Here is a 16,655-nt window from a genome sequence, read left to right as displayed (position 1 = left end):
CCGAAGCCAGACCTGGGCAGCTGACCCCCTTTGTGGAGCTGCAGCGCCAGCCCTTTGATAGGGGGTGGCAAGAGAGCTCACATGTCACCACAACATGGGACCTCAACCCCTCGTCCCTGGGTGACCGTACTGCTTGCTACAGGAGCGGCAGGAAAGTTCTCAATTCTCATGAGATGTTGAGTCAGACGCCCTGGTCTCCATTCTCACACACACTAGCTGTGTGACTCTGAACCTTTCTGTGCCTCAGCTTCTGCATCTGTAAAATGAGAGCTGGTAGGAGTCTTAAATATGATACCACAGTGAAGGGCCGAGTTAGTTACTAGTGATCTTTCCTGGGGCCAGAGGTGGCGTGGCAGAGGCTGAGGGGACGAAAGCCGACAGATACAGTTGCCGAGTGCTTTGGTGTTAGGATCTGCAGTTGGACGTCAGAGAGGAATTCCAGAGCCGGCAGTGCACCTGCCTATTTGATGGGAGGCCTCTGGGACTGGCTGGGAAGAAGGCCATGGTTTGAGCGGCCCCTGCGTGGAAGGCGGTGGGCTGTGGCATTGGTAGGAAGCTGAAAGCTGGACTCTGGTCTGATAGTGACCGGAAGGCAGGCTGCTTAGGAGAACGTGTGGGGCCTGGGACGCACAGGTTGGGGGCTCTGTTCCTGACCCGCTGGCTCTGTGACCTCCCTCCACTGCAGGGCTGTCATCTGATAACCAAGGAAGCTGGATGAGGTCAGCTGTGCCCCAAAGGCCAGACTCTCCCAGTGGATATGTTTGACTGACAGAATGGTTTCTTTAAAAAAGCCAGCGTGGCGAAATTTGCTTTTTTGTTCATATTTGGTATAAAAGACTTTATACGATAATATAGATTTGGGGCCTCTCTCGGCAGATCAAAAGATCTGATGGTATGGGCTCACGTCCCTGATGCCGCAGTGGCTGTCACTGAGGAGCGTGTGTTCCCTTTAGCTGGGGCTGCCGTCTTGAGGTCACCAGAGACCCCTTTTCTTTGCCTTCTCTAGTGCCCCTGAGAGTTCTGGCCTGTGACCCTTCTAGTCACCCTGACTGTGGCTGCTAGCTGAGCCAGAGGGTCTTTCTGCCTCCGATGGTCTATGACTTTCACGTCTGTGCTGGTGGTGACAGAGGAAAGGCTCAGTGCCACCATCTGAGATGGGCTGGACAACAGGAAGAACTTTTTGATGGATGAGTGTCGAGAGATAGGAGGAATTCATTGGAGGGAACTTCGTGGCATCAAAGAAGGTGCAGCTGAGGGGCGCCTGGGTGGCGCAGTCGGTTAAGCGTCCGACTTCAGCCAGGTCACGATCTCACGGTCGGTGAGTTCGAGCCCCGCGTCGGGCTCTGGGCTGACGGCTCAGAGCCTGGAGCCTGTTTCCGATTCTGTGTCTCCCTCTGTCTCTGCCCCTCCCCCGTTCATGCTCTGTCTCTCTCTGTCCCCAAAATAAAAATAAACGTTGAAAAAAAAATTAAAAAAAAAAAAAAAGAAGAAGGTGCAGCTGGAAGGGGCCTTGGAGGCCATCAGCTCGGCCGTTTTGCAGGTGAGGCAACTGAGGGTGGGAGAGTGTCAGGCTTATAAAGCCCTTTTTAGCTTCATTCCTGCCCTCACTCACCCATCCCTCCGCGTCAGCTCAGTTCACCTCCGACCGGCGCCGGCCCTAGAGCCTGCAGAACTGTTTCTTCCGTTGACTGCTGGGTCTGGATCTGGAGACCCACTAGCAGGAAGTGCTCTGCGTGCAGGTGGGGGAGACGAGTGGAACACAAACCAGGCCACAGCAGTGGGGAGGCAGTGGGGTGGTGTGGCACAGGGCGGTGGCAGGTTCTGAGGCTTCTGGGATCCCAGTCTGGAAAATCCAGCCGGTCCGCTGGCGTGTACCTGATGTCTGCTGCAGACAAGACCCTGGTGCAAGCTCGAGGCGGGGAACCCCAGACTGAGCACGAGTGTTCTGGCCTCCTGAGAGTCTGCAGCCTGAGAGAGCTCAGAGGCAAGGGAGGGGGTGGCAGGAAGAGACGGTACTGAAGATGGGTGGGTATCGTGGGCATGTGCAAAGGTGTGCAGGCTGGACTGCCCAAGGCCTTTTCAAGGGAGCCAGAGGGGGAGAGAGGGAAGGATTGGGAAGTTAGATGCTAACTGTAGGAAAATAGGTTAGGACCCATTGATTGACAGATTGACTCATTCATTCTTTAATCAGGTCTGGTACCTGCTGTATGCCAGACTCTGGGGATATAAAGCACAGGACATGTCCTTGCCCAAGGAGCTCTCCCCTTGCGTGGGTGGGGGAGGGAGCGCCAGGCTGTGCAGGATGAATAATGGGTAACGAGCCCCAAACAGGGGGTCGTTGCAGAGTTAAAGACACCTCAGGTGGCAGAGTTTAACATTAAACCAGCTGGATGGTGGTTAGGTAGCAGGAAGGACTTCCCAACAGTGAGAGGTTAAGATACAGGAACAGACCCCCAGAGGCTTGGAAAAGAGAGATGGGAGCCTTCTGGGGGGGGGGGGTTCTTCCAAGGGGACCTGCGGCACTAGGGCCCTTCCCACCTGTTTTTAGTCCCAGCTGGGGAGGACTGGGGAAGGCGCTGGCCTAGAGGCTGCAGGGCCCCTTTGGGCTTTGTGGGAGGCAGACAAATTGCTGTCACTGTGACTTGGTCCTCAGTTTTGTCTTCCAGCATTTCTGGGAAGCTGCAAGGTAATTTCTCAGAACTTCTGTGATAGCTGCTGGGAGGCACATTTTCTAGTGATGCCAGCAGGAGAGGGCGGTGGGAGCAGGCAGGGGGGACGGGTGGGCGTGGGTACTGGGGGCGTCAGGACGTGGCCGGCTGAGCCCTTGAAGTGGTGGGAAGGCTGGCAGGGCTGGTGGTGGTGGTTGGGGCGGGGGTGGGTGGGCTCCAGGCGCTCAGAGAAGCCTCCTGCAAACCACTCCTCCTTGCTTGCCCCTACGCTTGGGTCAGCAGAGGGTGGGAGGGTCTGCAGGAGTGTCTGTCTGTGGACGCCCCCAAACGGGCTTGGTAGGGAGGTGGCTGGGGTGAGGGGGCTGAAGGGTATTATGACACTGCAGGGCATGCAGTGTGGGGGCAAAACCTTTTGCAGCTCAGTAGCTCTGCAGAAGCACTTGGAGCAGGAGGAGCAGGGACTCCTGATTCCTCACCCCATCCCCCTGAGCAGAACAAAGACTTAGGCACCTGCTCCAGGAAGGACCAGAATCAGACACCTTACTTCAGTGTCCTCCCCTGACTTCTTAGAACACCAAACGATAAGAATGTCAGTCCCTTGTGCAGTGCACAACCCATGTTTCTGTGTGTGGCAGCCTTTCCCCAGAGGAAATGTGAATGTTTCCCTCTCTTTTTGGAGTTTCCCAGGTAAATGTCTTGGCTGGACTGTGGGCTGGGAGTCAGCATACCTGCTGGGCAGGTCCGGCTGAGGGGAGAGGCCGGTTGTAGAGACTGACCCCTGGGGATGCACTGTGTGTGGTGCTGACAGAGAGTGGCAAGGGCATGCTCTTGGGTGAGGGGGGGAGCGAGGCCGGGAATTTGTAACCCTTTGTACATGTGGCCGGGGGCGTATACAGCGCACTCGTGCATGTGCATAGGAGCTCAAGCGAGAGGACTTTTTTGCCAGGTTACTCAATCCAGGAAAATGGTCTCAGAGTGCTCTGGGTGGGGCCCTGTGCTCGGCATTTTGAGTGTTTATGTGAGTTGGACTCTGTGTCCTGATGTGTGTGTCTTCAGAAGGGGGTGGGGCTGAGCCCTCTTTCCCTCCCCTGGAAGGCTCCAAAAAGCAGAATGGGTGATTCACCAGCCCCACCCACTCTCACTTGGTCCAGCCTCTGGCCAGAGCTCAAAGAGGAAAGTCTTTGGGGGAAAGGTGGGGGGCGGGGGGGGGGGGGTGGATCCAGACAATGAGCAGATTTTGCTGGATTCGCCTGCAGTGCTCCCTGGGAATACACTTAGATTCTGTACCCTACTTTTTACCCCTCTCTGGACCCCAAACTATTGCCCCGAGCTAAGGTGGGGGGAGGGGAGGGCTGGCCAGGAAGGGGGACACTGTGGGGGAGAAGTAGGCGGGTGGAATGGTGGGAGGTGAAAACCGGGCCCAGGGAGGGGGAGCCAGGGAGGTGGAGGAGGAAGTGGGGAAATGCAAACCAAATGTTGGCCGAGGGTACAGTCAAGAAAAACAGACTCTTGCAGGAGCCTGGAGCGGGGCTCCCTTTAGGAAGGGCAGGAAGGGCTGGGACAGATGTTTGGAGAAAAGAAAGAAAGAAGGAAAAAAAAAGAAGTAGGAAAAAAATTGGAATGAAATCCACAGCCTGGAGGCAGGGCCATTCTCCCACAGTCTCTGGCCTGGTTTCTCTTGTGTTAAGGCCTGTGTTAAGGCTGAGTGTGTGCGAATAAATGTGCGTTCCCAGGGCGGGAGAACGTGCATCTGTACTCAGAGATGGGATGGGGCCAGGGAACCCCAGGATATACAGACTGTGTCTGTCTGTTCATCAGTGGTCTGGGGGTGGGGAGGGGGGCTCCGCAGTGAGGACAGCAGACTCCAGGCCACCGGCATCAGATCAGAAGGTGGAGGAATTTTTGGTGGCTCACCGGGGTTGTATGTCTGGAGGTGTGTGTGTGGGGAGTGCAGGGTGGACGGTGACGGCTTGTGGGGGGGCTGTCTCCAGTAGCTGTCCCTTTGCCCCGTCTCCTTCACACCCCCTGCAAAGCAGGGCTTCTGACCCCCAACGCCACCAGCCACCAGCCACCAGCCACCAGCGGAGCCTGGAAGGAGGGAGGAGACTGGAGGCTGGGACAAGGGGGTGGAGTGGGGGGAGGAGGAGGAAGGGAGGGAGGGCGAGAGGCCCGACAGATGCTGGCTGGAGGAGCAGCGGCCTCATTCTCAGAGCTGCCTTCTGCCTGCTCCGTGAAGGCTGTGCGCTCAGGGGGGCCGTGTGCAGGCTCCGGGCTTGGCCCGAGCGACGGGACCCACCAAAGATGACGTGGATCTGTCTGTCCTGCATGCTCTGGGTAGGTCTGGCTGCTTTAGCTAGGAGGTTGTACCCCCCACCCCCGGTCTTATCCTTAGGCTGAGAGCCAGTGGTGGTCGGGTCTTTGGGGGGGAATGGAGGTCGGTGGTGAGGGCGGAGGGCCTCTCTGCCTCTAACTGACAGAAGGACAGACTGACTTGGGCAGGCCCTCAGCCGTAGTCCTTCCCCATCAACAGGGCCTAGGCCCTGGTTCTCCTGGTTGGCACATCCCCCCTCTCTACCTCTCTGGCCTCCACTTGAGTGCAGGAGCTGCAAGTAGAAGAAAGAACAAGAAGTTTGTTTCTTTTGGGGGCCCCTCCTGCCTGCCGCCCCCACCCCCTGCCATCTTGGGGAGGGGTGGGGGGGGAAATTCTTCACCCCCTGGGTTGCTCAGCCCAAACTGGAGAAGGTGGCTGTGCTAGGGGCCCAGGGAACAGGAGACACTGACCTAGCAAATGTAACCTGGGAAAGCCTGGCTGCAAAGAATTCTGCTGGGATTCCATCACTTCTGTCCCTTCTCCACTGACTTTCAGCCTCTACCCACTGCCATCCCTTCCTCTCTAGGCCTCCCATCCTTACAGACACCCTGCCGCCCCTCCCCTCCTGCCCAGGGGAGGAAACCCCTGCCTCGTCCTCCTCCCCGGTGGAGGAAGGTGTGGGTTGAGGTGAGGGTGCTGAGGTGTGGGCAGGCAGGGCTGGGGGGGGGGCACATGATGAGGTTAAAAGCCTCGTGGGAGAGATGGGGGCTGGGAGAGTCCCGGCAGTTGCAAGAGGGGTGAGGGCGGGGGCAGGATACCCCTTCCCTAGAGGGGCTACTTGGCTGTCTGGGCTGGGCGAAGGCATGCACAGGGGTCAGGAGGGCGGGGAAGCCATCCCCGGCTGAGGTTCATGTCGTCTCAAAGAGAGTGATGACTGGTTTTGGGGGAGGGAGCTTTAGACCCGGATCCAGATGTGGCCTTTCCTGCCCTTTTCCCTGTTCTGGCCAGGCCCTAGGCAAGCTCAGTCTGAGGACAACCGTGGGACATCAGACTTGGGTAGCCAGGTGTACTTGGGACAGAGGGGGGAAGGGTGGGAGACGGGGCTGGGATGAGGGGCTTTGGGTGGAGTGTGGGGCTCTGGGGCAGGCGTGGGTCTGAATAGTAGACTGAGGGTGCCTGGAACATCCCGCACACGGGATGCATCAGTGGTTTGCCGGGCTGATGTTGACATCTGTAAAATGGGAGCTTTGGCCAAGTTCATCTCTCTAAGGTCTTCCGGCTTCCCTCAGATGAGCTTACAGTGCTGAGGACTGAGGTGGGCAGTGGGGGAGCCCTGCAGGGGGGACAGAGGGCAGTTAGACTTCCAGGGATGATAGGCTGCTGTGGATGGAGGAAGGGCCACCCCTGCTCAGAGGTCATGGGGAAAGTCCTTCATCCTGACAAGCCTCAGTTTCCCCGTGGGTGAAATGAAGATGGTAAAGGGGCATTGCAGAGAGGTAGGCATGTGTGCCCTATGGATCTTACTGTCCTTTCTAAGAGTTGGGAGAAGGTGCTGTTGACCAAAGGGAGGTACGGGCGCTGCGACTTTGGTGCCTCTAAGCCCCTCCCCTGCCCCCTCTCCTGGTGCCTTCCCTGCCCTGTCCCTCCTGGCCCTATGGGACAGCCTAATGGGCACTCGTCTACAGGATGGGGAAGAGCTGAGGGAGTGGGCTGGGCAGAGGGGGTGGCCGTTGCCAGGGTGGGCTGCAGTCTGGGGAAGTGTGGACTGGACCGAGAGTCCTGTTCTGGCCGTGTCCAGGCTGTTGTCTCCCCCCTCCCCCACAGCTGCACGGGTAGTTGTACCGGCAAACTTCCTCTCTTCTGGGTGGGCCTTGGTGGGACTGGGGTGTGTGTTTCCGGCAGGGAATGGAGGGGTAGATGGCACCAGTTATGGAGACGGGGCACAGAAGCCCTGGAGACCTTGCCAGGGGGGCTGCTTCTGCCTTGAAAGGCACCTGGCGGTGGGAAATGCGTGGACTCTGATACTAGACAGGCCTCAGTTAAAATCTTAGTTCTATTACTTGCTAGATGGGCAGCCTTGGGTAAAACAGTTCCCTTTGTGAGTCTCAGTTTCCTGATCTGTAAAGTGGGAATAATAAAACACACCTTGTATAGCTGGGATGAGCACAGAGGTAATGTATGTCAAAAGATCAGGTACCCAGGCACACAGTAGGTGCTCAGTAGATGCTGGTCCTTCCCCCTCTCGGAAACCTTGGCTCATGGGATCCCCTGTATCCCAGATCTCATGTGCGGGGAGGATCTACCTGGGATGGCTGTTGTGGGCCGGGACCCCACCTCTGAGGCTCCCAACTGCCCAGGGCCTGGGGCCAAGAACTAGCTGGGTCTGCAGCTTAGGAAGGTAAACTGAGGCATGGTCTGGAAGAGATGTCTTGTGCCCTAGTGTGAGTGCATGATTGTCTATGTGTGCACACGTTCCCGGACAGGGATAGCTACAGATGTTTCATCCAAGAAGCAACGTATCTGCAGGGTATAGTTTTCACAAGCTCTAGGAATGAAACAAGTATCACTTTATTAGCTGAGGGGCAGAGCTACATAATCTGCATGACTCGATTCTCTCATCAAATGCTCCCGTTTGTTTCTACATATCCGAGTATGGTTTATTTAGAAAATAATACATGCCCATTAATTGAGGCTTTTTGGTGTTATGCCGATTGAGTTAGAGCCACTCTATCCTCTGGAACTGGAAGGAACGCCTCAAGCGTGGTGGGGCTGAAAGAGACACAAGGCCGCGGCGGGGAGTGGCGAGGGCACCCAGGCCCTGCCCTGAGTAAGCCACGTGGCCTCTGGCTGGCCACTCGACCTTTCTGGACCTCGCAGAAGTGTGGATAGTATTTTCTGAGGCCATTTCCAGCTGCAGACAACGAAGTGTTCTCTGTTCTGGAGTTGATGCTCTTCCCAGTGCTAAGCACATATTTTTTTCAGAAGGGTCCTCACGAGCCCTCAGGTTCTCAGCGTGCAGTTTCTGCCACATAGACCCCAGTCTGACCTCCTGGTCCTGAATTTGCTGTCTCTGGAGTTTTGTTTGCCCGTGAGGGCTGTGCCCACCCGGGGCCTCCTGATAAGCAGGGTTGGGGACCTAGGCTGGGCTGGATGAGACTGACCAGGGTCTGAAACAAACCCCTCCTTGGGCAAAGCTTTTCGGAATGACGTTTGAGGCACAAAGTCAGAGACAAGTACCTCACTGTCTTTCTGCAGTATTCAAAGGAAGTGCTGTGCCTGGCCTTGATCCCGGCCTCGCTACTTGCTGGCTGTGTGCCCTTAGACAAGTAGCTTTACATCTCTGTGCCTCTGTTTCCCCACCTACCTATAGGGTTGTTAGATTTCAAATGAGCTAAGAGACCCACACATTTGGAACAGTGTCTCTCACACAGTCAGGGCTCAAGAAATGTCAGCTCTTATCGTAAGATGGCATGTTTTCAAAGCCACCCAGCAAGCTAGACTCAGGACTAGAACCTGGGTCTCCTGGTCCCCCATCAAGGGCTTTCCACTCTGGGACTCCTGCAGGGTAGGGTGTGTGGAGTCGATGTGAATGGGGCCAGGAGAACGATGTGAAGGCAGAGAACAATCAAGGCCTTCCCCTGCAGACAGCACACACAATGCTCAGAACACAGCCCCTGGAGCCAGCCTGCCTGGGTCCAAATCCTGACTCTGCCACTGGATAGCTGTGGTGGTCAGACAAGTTATTTTGCCTCTCTCTGCCTATCTTGTATACAGTTCCTTGACTTAAACAATTTCGTTTGAACTTCAGTGTGATTCCGTAAGGCACGAAGGGCAGGGACGACAAGTACCAGTTTCCAGCCATGGTGAAGGGGACCCACAGAGGGTAGGTGGCTTGCCCAAGGCCACATGGCCGCTGGGTTCAGTGTTCCTGGACAGGGAAGGTGAGGGCCGGTGCGGGGTGAGGGGTGTTGGAGCTCTGGTTAAAGGGGGTTGGGGGCGAGCAGCGAGGGGTACGGGCTGGTGTTGGGGAAGTACCATGTGTGATGGAGAAACCGTCCGGCCATTGGGCCATGTTGGCACCCGCCTGCCCACCCACTGCCTGTCCATCCATTTCATGGATGATGATGGGGTTCCACTTTCTTCAAGAAGCTTGCAGATCTTGGGCTGATGATTACAATAAGATGGGTGTTGCCAAGAGGGAAGCTGTGGGTGTAGGTTAGGGGGTACCTAACCTGGATTGGCAGAGGCAGAGGTGTTAGGAAAGGCCTCTTGGGAGGCCTTTAATGCAGAGGTGAAGCTGAGAGCTCGGAAGTCCAAGTACAGCAAATGAAGATAGTTGTGGATGGATAGGACAGGGTCAACTAGCCAGGATATGGCCTTTGGGTAGAGGGGCACTGACAATGTGACTGTCAGGGCTCCTAGAGATGGCCAGGACGGGCCACTTCCGGCACACTGTTACAGATGATGGCAGTGAGGTGGCTAGGGACTTGGGACCTTGCCTCAGTCAGACCTGGATTCGAATCTTTGTTCCATCCTGCCCTACCTGTGTGTCTGGAGTAAGCTCCTCACCTCATCGTCACTGTGAGGGGTCTGTGAGGGACTCCGTGGCAGCCTCTTGCCGTGGCACCAGCCCATGAATGTGGCTCAGACTATCCCATCCCTGTGTCCTTCCACCCCGGGAAGGGTGGGCACCAAAAGGGACCTGGGACTTGTTGATCAGGAGTGTTGGGATGTGGTTTGTGAAGGAGCCGAGCGGGGCAGAGAGAGGGCAGCTGAGGGGAGAGATCATTCAGCTCAAGGGACCGGGTCAGGGGCTGAGTCCTGGGCTCCCACGCCTCCCATGCTCCTCTGTCACCTGGGAGGAACTCAGTCAGTGCCGCCCCCTGCCCTCCTCCCTCCGCAGAGATGCAGGGCTACTCACAGTCAGAGAGCTTTCTTCTGAGCTTGGATAGGTGGCTGGTGAAGGGGGTGACCTGTGTCCTCTCCCCGAGGGCAGGTCAGTGGGGTACAATTACACGGGGAACTGAGGCCAGGCATCAACTCCATTCAATTCGCTCCTTCTTTAGGGATCACACTGTTCCAGCACCTGAGGGACATGGAGCAGAAGTACCGGCAGACACGTGTACCTGGGGAGCTAGTCTAGCGTGCATGCACACGTGCGCACACACACACACACACGCATACACACGCAGGAGTGACAGACAAGGTGAAACGTAGCCCATACCTAGGGAGCATTTACTATGTGCCAGGTGCTGTTCCCTTGGCTTTTCAGGCATTGTCTCACAAGCTATGGGTGGTTACTATTATCAGCCCATTTAACTAAAAGGGAGGCAGACAGGGGTTCAAACACTTGCCTGGGGCCACCCAGCTAACAAGGGAGGGGAGGGACAGTCACATTGCACAGAGTCCTATGATGCAGCCCCAGGAAAACACAACCAGGAGAGGAAGGGATACCTGGGTTGGGGGTGGGGGGCGGTTCTTAGCCTGAGTTGAATCCTGAGGAAACTGAGGGACCTCCTGCCAAAGAGCCTACCTAGAGTCTTCGAAACAGGGAAATCAAAAGGAGGAGTAATGGGTCCAGATGAAAGAAGATGAAAGAAACCTAGCAACGAAATGTAATACAGGGCTCTGCCTGAATCCTGAGTGCAAAAGAAAAACAAAACCAATGGCCCAGCTCTGAGGGATGTTAATGGGGCAAAAGGGGAAATGAGAATATGAATTCAATATTAGATAATAGTACCACATTGGTGTGGAACTTCCTGCGTGTGAGAATCAGTGGGGCTTGTGTAGGGGCAGAGACAGAGAGGGAGCGCGGACCCAAGTGGCACATCATTAACAAACGGTGAATCACGGCCACGGAACAAGCATGCTCGTCTTTTCCAGCGCTTTTACGCTTTTCAAAACACCAAAAGAAGGCAGCAGTGGAGAGACTGAATCTGAGCCGGTGGTGTGTGGGGGAGGGTATGGGGAAAATCTCCCTGAGGGGGTGAGGTTTGGATGAGGGCTTCCAGGATGAGGACAGAAGCCTAGAAGCTTGGCCAGCTGAGAAGGGAGGATGGGCATTTTGGGAGGAGGCAACAGCAGAGCAGAGGCTCAGAGGTGGACGCAGGGCAGGGAGTCGGGGAGTGGGGTGTGGGGATTGAGATGGCGGGGTGGGCTGCTTACGGACCAAGGCTGCTTCCCCGGCTGGCTTGAGGGAGTCCGGGTTTCATCTTGGATTCATGGGTAGGCATGGAAGCATTCTGGGGGGAGTGGGGGCGTCAGTGACCTCATAGAGCTGTGCTCCTTAGAGGCTGCACGGAGGCTATGTGGGGAGCAGGGGCCCGGTGTCAGGGGACCAGAAGGCTGTTGCGGTAGCCGTGGGTTGAAGTGACAAGGCCTTCAATAGGGCAACGGCCCTGGAATCAAAAAGTACAGGAGGGCTGAGAGTGTTCAGGAAGCAAAATTCAGAGTCTGGCAGCTGGTTGGATTGGAGGGTGGAGGGCCAGGAGTTGGGGGGTGACTCAGAGTTTTCCACCCAGGCGACCAAGAACACTGTCAGGCCATTAGCTGGCTAGCAGATTGCAGGTGGTGGTGGGTGGGTAAGGAACATTGGTGTGTATGTGAAGGGAAGTGAGGTTGGAGGAAGTTTGCTCTTGAGGTGACCGGGGTCTCCCAGATGCCAGCCTGTGGCTCCTTGGGGAGTCTGAGTCTCCTCCACAGAAATGACAGCCGATGCCAGCCGGGTAGCCTAGCACAAGACTGCCAGACGTGGACTGGTGGGTGGCCAGCAAGCAGGGCAAGGCCTGCCCTAGGCCTGCTTTTTGGTGACTCTCTTCCCTGAGGCTCACTGGCCGCGTAGACTTCTGCCCTCTGGCCACATCCTCCAGGGCTCCTAGCCTCAGGGCATAGGGAACCTAGTGGGGATAGGGCTGGGGAAGTTTCTCTGGAGGGGGCAGGAACTCCTGAGCTGGAGGACCCCTAGGGCTGCCAATCCCCTTTCACTCCCCACCCCCACCCCATCACACTCTGCCCCCATGGGGCAGGGAGGAACCAACAATCAGCCTTTCCCACCCCGGGACCCAGGACTCCCGCCAAATCTGTCGCAGCCAGATGTGCCCCGCCCCTCTGGCTGGGATGTATCTGGCAGGCAGGCTTGGCTGAATGGAGGGTGGGAAAGAGAGGATCCCCCTGAGGCCCAGGAAAGCTCTCTGATGCTGGGTGGGCTTGTCACAGGGGCAGGGGGCTCTGGGCTCCGAGGGTGGGGAAGTATGACTTCTGGGCTGGGACCCCTTCCCTTTCCCGGGCTCTGGCTCTTGAGGGAAGTGGGTGTTGGAGAGATCGGGGAGCTCCTGTTGTGTCTTCTGTGTCCCCCTAGTTTCCCCCAGGCCCTCTAGGAGCTAATCCAGCTAGGAAGGGTGGGGAGTGCTTTGTGAGGCTGTCTGCCACCTGTCAGGAAAAATGATGAGCACTGTCACAACAAGTGGTTACCCCCGCACAGAGTTTTGCACTTCACGGGCTCGTTCACATCCTCTGCCTGTATCTGCAGAGTAACTCTGGGGGAAGGCAGTGAAGGTACCCGACCCCCATGTTTTTTCTTTGTCTGGATTTTAACATGTGGTCGTTGGGAAGTTCTCGTACCCCCTTGAGTCTAATCTTGTGTCCTTGTGACTTCTGCCCACCCCCCACTGAGTTTTGTTTTGTTTTCAGTAACTTCATAGATCACGTCTGGTTCATTCTTACCGTGACAGCTCCTTCAGATATTTGAAGACATAAGGTTCACCCACCCTAGACTTTCTCCTCCAGCAAACTGGGAAATCTTCATACCTCTGTGGGTGACCCTTTCAATGAAACTGCCAGATACCCATTGGATAGCCGGTGAGCCGATACTGTAAAGTGGAGGTCACAGCCTGGAGCCACTTGCCTGGGGTTGGCCAAGCTGGCCTCCTCACTCCCACCTGGGTTCCCTAGACTCTCACAGAGGGGTGATATCTCATGAGACATCTCTCTGTGTCACCATGAGCATGTCCTGCCCTCCGTTCCTCCAATCCCTTCATCTCAAACGGGCCCATTGTTTCCCCTGCTCTGTCTATACTCAGAGGATCTTGTCCAAACCCGTCACTTCTATCTGGGGCCTGTGAGAACCAGAGAAGGTCACTGATGTTCTCAAGGTCACCAGCCTAGAGATTCCCATCCCAGCACTCCTTGAGCCAGAGAGCCAGAATGGGGTGGGGGTGAGGGGCAGGAGTGTGCTGGGCCATCGCCCACAGGCTGCTTAGAGAGGCCGCGAGTGAGGCCCCGAGTGTATCTGAAACCCTGTTCCTGCTCTCCAAGCCTGTGTGGGGAGAGATTTTGTAAACTCACATTTATGAGTTTGGGCAGGCAGAGCAGGCAAGCCCAGGGCCCAAGGGAGAAGTCTGGGCGGTTGCTTGTCAGTCTGGAAGGCTCCGCCTGTTCCCCATCTGTTCACTGGGCAGCCAGGACCCTCTTTTGGGAGATTCCACTGCTCCAAGTGTACTTTGGGGAGAAGGTCTCTTTCTGCCGGCTTTGCGGGAAGGGCTGAATTTGGGGTGTAGGTGGAGAAGTCTGGGGGATAAATCGGAATGGGGGGCCCTGCTTGACTCAGTGGGGTGGGAGAGGCAGGTTTAGGGCGTGGCTACAGTAGGCCTGAAAAGACTGGGCTTAAGGGCTTCCTGCCTGCCTCCCCAGACAGGCCTTAAATTGAACTCCGGGTCCCCTTCCTGCTCCTCCCCCCAGCCCAGGGGGTGCTGCTGCGTCTGACATTGGGCTGGGCCCCCTCCCTGGAATGTCTATGACAGAGATTGTCTGGAAGGCTGCCAGCCAGGGGCTCAGATGGGAAAACAGGGGAGGTGAGACCTCAGAATGGAGGGAGCTCACCTACCCTCCTTGCGGGCTGGGGGACAACTGAATGAGGTCCAGAGCAGGACAGTGCCCTGTCATGTCCTGCCCCCATCCTCAGAAGAAGCTAGAAGCACAGCTCCTAGGACCCAGCACGCTGGAGTATCAGAACCCAGGCCCTGCTGCTGGGCTTCGCCACTAGGGGGCACTGCTGGGCTTCTGGCACCACTCTGGGCTCCATTGCCCCCTGCCCTTGCCACTTCTGCCCTGGGCTTTGTCTCTGACCCATCCTGCCTCCCTGCCATCTCTAGCTGCCTGTCTCTTTGAATTTTGAGACAGTCTCAAACTTGAGATAGTTGCAGATACAGTGCAAAGAACTTTTTTTCTTGAGCTATTTGAGAGTAAGTTGCTGACACAATGCCCTGCCACCCTTAAATGCTTTCCTGATTTTCCTACAGGGACTTTCTCCTACCTAACCCAACACAGCCATCAACGTCCGGGACCTGACATCAATACATGACTACTGTGTCCTCCTCAGACCCCACCGAAGTGTGGCCCGTTGTCCCACTGACGTCCTTTATGGGCATGGGAAAAATCCAGTTCAGAATCAGCCACTGCTTTTGGCAATCATTATCTCTTTAGACTCCATCAGTCTGGAAATCTCCTCCATCTTTCCTTGACTTTTGTGACCTTGTCACTTTTGATGATTATAAGCCATTTAATCGGTAGACTGTGCCTCGATTTGCGTTGGCCTGATGTTTCTTCACGATTAGATTCAGCTTGTGTCTCTTCGGCAGGGAAGTGGCGGAAGTGATGTTCTGTTCTCAGTGTGTGTCCACCATGGTGCACGACTTCCAGTCTTCCCATTACTGGCGATGTTCGCTTTGATCATTTGATTAACGTGGAGTCTGCTGGGAAAAGTGACTTTTTTCCCTTTGTAATTTATAAAAGTGTGGTGTGGTGAGGTGCTTTGAGATTTGTAAGTATTCCGTTTCTCATCACACTGTGAATTTTTTCACGTATTTTGCATATCAGCATGGGCTCATTTAGGCCACTGCTATCGTTCTGTATTGTGATGCTCAAGTCTTCCCAGAGTTAGAGTTTGGGGGCCCATTCAAGCTGGCTCCTGTGTCCCTTTGTCTGTCTGCCCCTTTGATTCTCTGGTTCCCTTTACAGTCTCTGTGTGTTTCTATCTAATTTCTCTTATTCTCCATGTGTGCTTGTTCATCTCTGCCTTTGTCTCTGCCTTATCTCTGTCTTCTTCCTCTCTGACTCTCTGTTGTCTTTCTCTGTCTTTCTCTGTTTCTCTGTCTTTATCTTTGTCTCTCGGTCTCTCCGACTCTGAGTTTCTGTCTCTGTCTCTGTCTTTCCCTCTCTATCTCTCTGCCTCTTTGTCTCTCTGGCTTTCTGTGTCTCTCTCATTTTGTCTGTTTTTTTCTCTCTGCATCTCTCGTGGCTCAGCCTCACTCTGCCCCCCAGGACTCACCACTGCAGTGTCTTCAGAGAGGAGTCCTGGACCTGCTAGCTTTCGGGATGCTCTGAACACACAAGTCGCCCCCTCCGGCCCCTGTGTCAGCGCTTGGAGGCTCTGGAGCAGGGCACAAGGAGGGGGACCCTGAAGAGAAGAACCCTCCCCTGGGACTTCAGGGTCTGCTATAGGTTGTGTCTCTGTGTGTGGCCATGTGTGTGCAGAGGGGTGTCAGGGAGCCCTGCGCAGGGTGAGGGAGCTGCCGATGTCTGTGTTCTGCCGGCCCCTGCTGCCAAAGCCGGGAAATGCATCAGGTTGGACACCAGGGTGAGGGGCCTTGGAGAGGCATGGCGCCTGTGGGCAGGGATGGCTTCCCAGGGCATCCACGGGAAGTTCCCTGAGCCTGGGCCTGGGCTGAGGGCTGCAGATGGGAGGAGGGGGTCCTAGGCAGTGTGGGTGCAGGGTTTTGTGGCTTAGAGTGTGTTCCCATATGTGGTTACAAAGGACAGACTGTCAGAGTTTGAGGGTGTGGTGCCCAACCTCGTGCCATCCAGAGCAGGAAACCGAGGCCTGTGGCAGCGGCGGCTGGTGACTGGCTCGGGGCTCACGGCCGGTCGGACACGGAGAAGGCTGGACTGTCAGCCTGCCTCTCATCGCATGTGTGTGGTACTGTCGTTTTAAAAAGGAGGTTTAAGGGGCGCCTGCCTGGGTGGCTCAGTTGGTTAAACATCCAACTCTTGATTTTAGCTCTGGTCTTGATCTCAGGGTTGTGAGTTAAAGCCCTGTGTTGGGCTCCGTGCTGGGTGTGGAACCTACTTAAAAATAAATAAATAAATAATAATAAATAAATAGATAAATAAATAAAGGGGCACCTGGGTGGTTCACTCGGTTAAGCATCCGACTTCAGCTCAGGTTATGCTCTAGCTGTTCGGGAGTTTGAGCCCCGCGTCGGGCTCTGTGCTGACAGCTCAGAGCCTGGAGCCTGCTTCGGATTCTGGGTCTCCCTCTCCCTCTGCCCCTTCCCCACTCACCCTCTGTCTCTCTCTCTCAAAAATAAATAAATGTGAAAAAATAAACAAATAAAAAGGAGATTTAATTTTCATAGTGCAAAGAACCAAAAATAAAGATGGAAGAAGCCCGGGCTGGGGCAGGAGGTGGTAGGGATGGGGGTGAGAGAGAATGGAGGGACGTGGCACATTGGCGACCTGGGGACATGGACAGGGAAAGGAATTAGCTGTGATCACACACGGTGATGAAAATGAGGTGCTGCTGCTCCGTGCGACTGTGTGGATAAACCCTAAGGATTAATCCTGAGTGACAGAAACCTCACAGTGAAGCTTAGAGCTCCGGCAAAATGCATCTTTGGTGA

General features: G+C 55.6%; 1 protein-coding gene across 7 annotated transcripts in view; it reads left to right on the top strand.

Moving 5' to 3' along the window:
* Positions 1 to 4,847: 4,847 nt before the first annotated feature.
* Positions 4,848 to 16,655, top strand: part of TNS1 (tensin 1) — a 192,710-nt gene continuing 180,902 nt past the window's right edge. For 6 of the 7 annotated variants that reach the window (XM_027050960.2, XM_027050969.2, XM_027050936.2 and 3 more), the window contains exon 1: positions 4,848 to 5,003. In XM_027050960.2, the coding sequence (XP_026906761.2) occupies positions 4,971 to 5,003 (33 nt within the window). In that variant the 5' untranslated portion in view covers positions 4,848 to 4,970. The remainder of the gene's footprint in view (positions 5,004 to 16,655) is intronic. The other variant, XM_027050979.2, reaches the window with a different exon arrangement.

The sequence above is a fragment of the Acinonyx jubatus genome, chromosome C1, assembly GCF_027475565.1.
Source record: "Acinonyx jubatus isolate Ajub_Pintada_27869175 chromosome C1, VMU_Ajub_asm_v1.0, whole genome shotgun sequence".
In the NCBI taxonomy this organism is placed as follows: domain Eukaryota; kingdom Metazoa; phylum Chordata; class Mammalia; order Carnivora; family Felidae; genus Acinonyx; species Acinonyx jubatus.
Note: the sequence above shows the minus strand (reverse complement) of the source record. Positions and strands in the feature narration are given on the sequence as shown.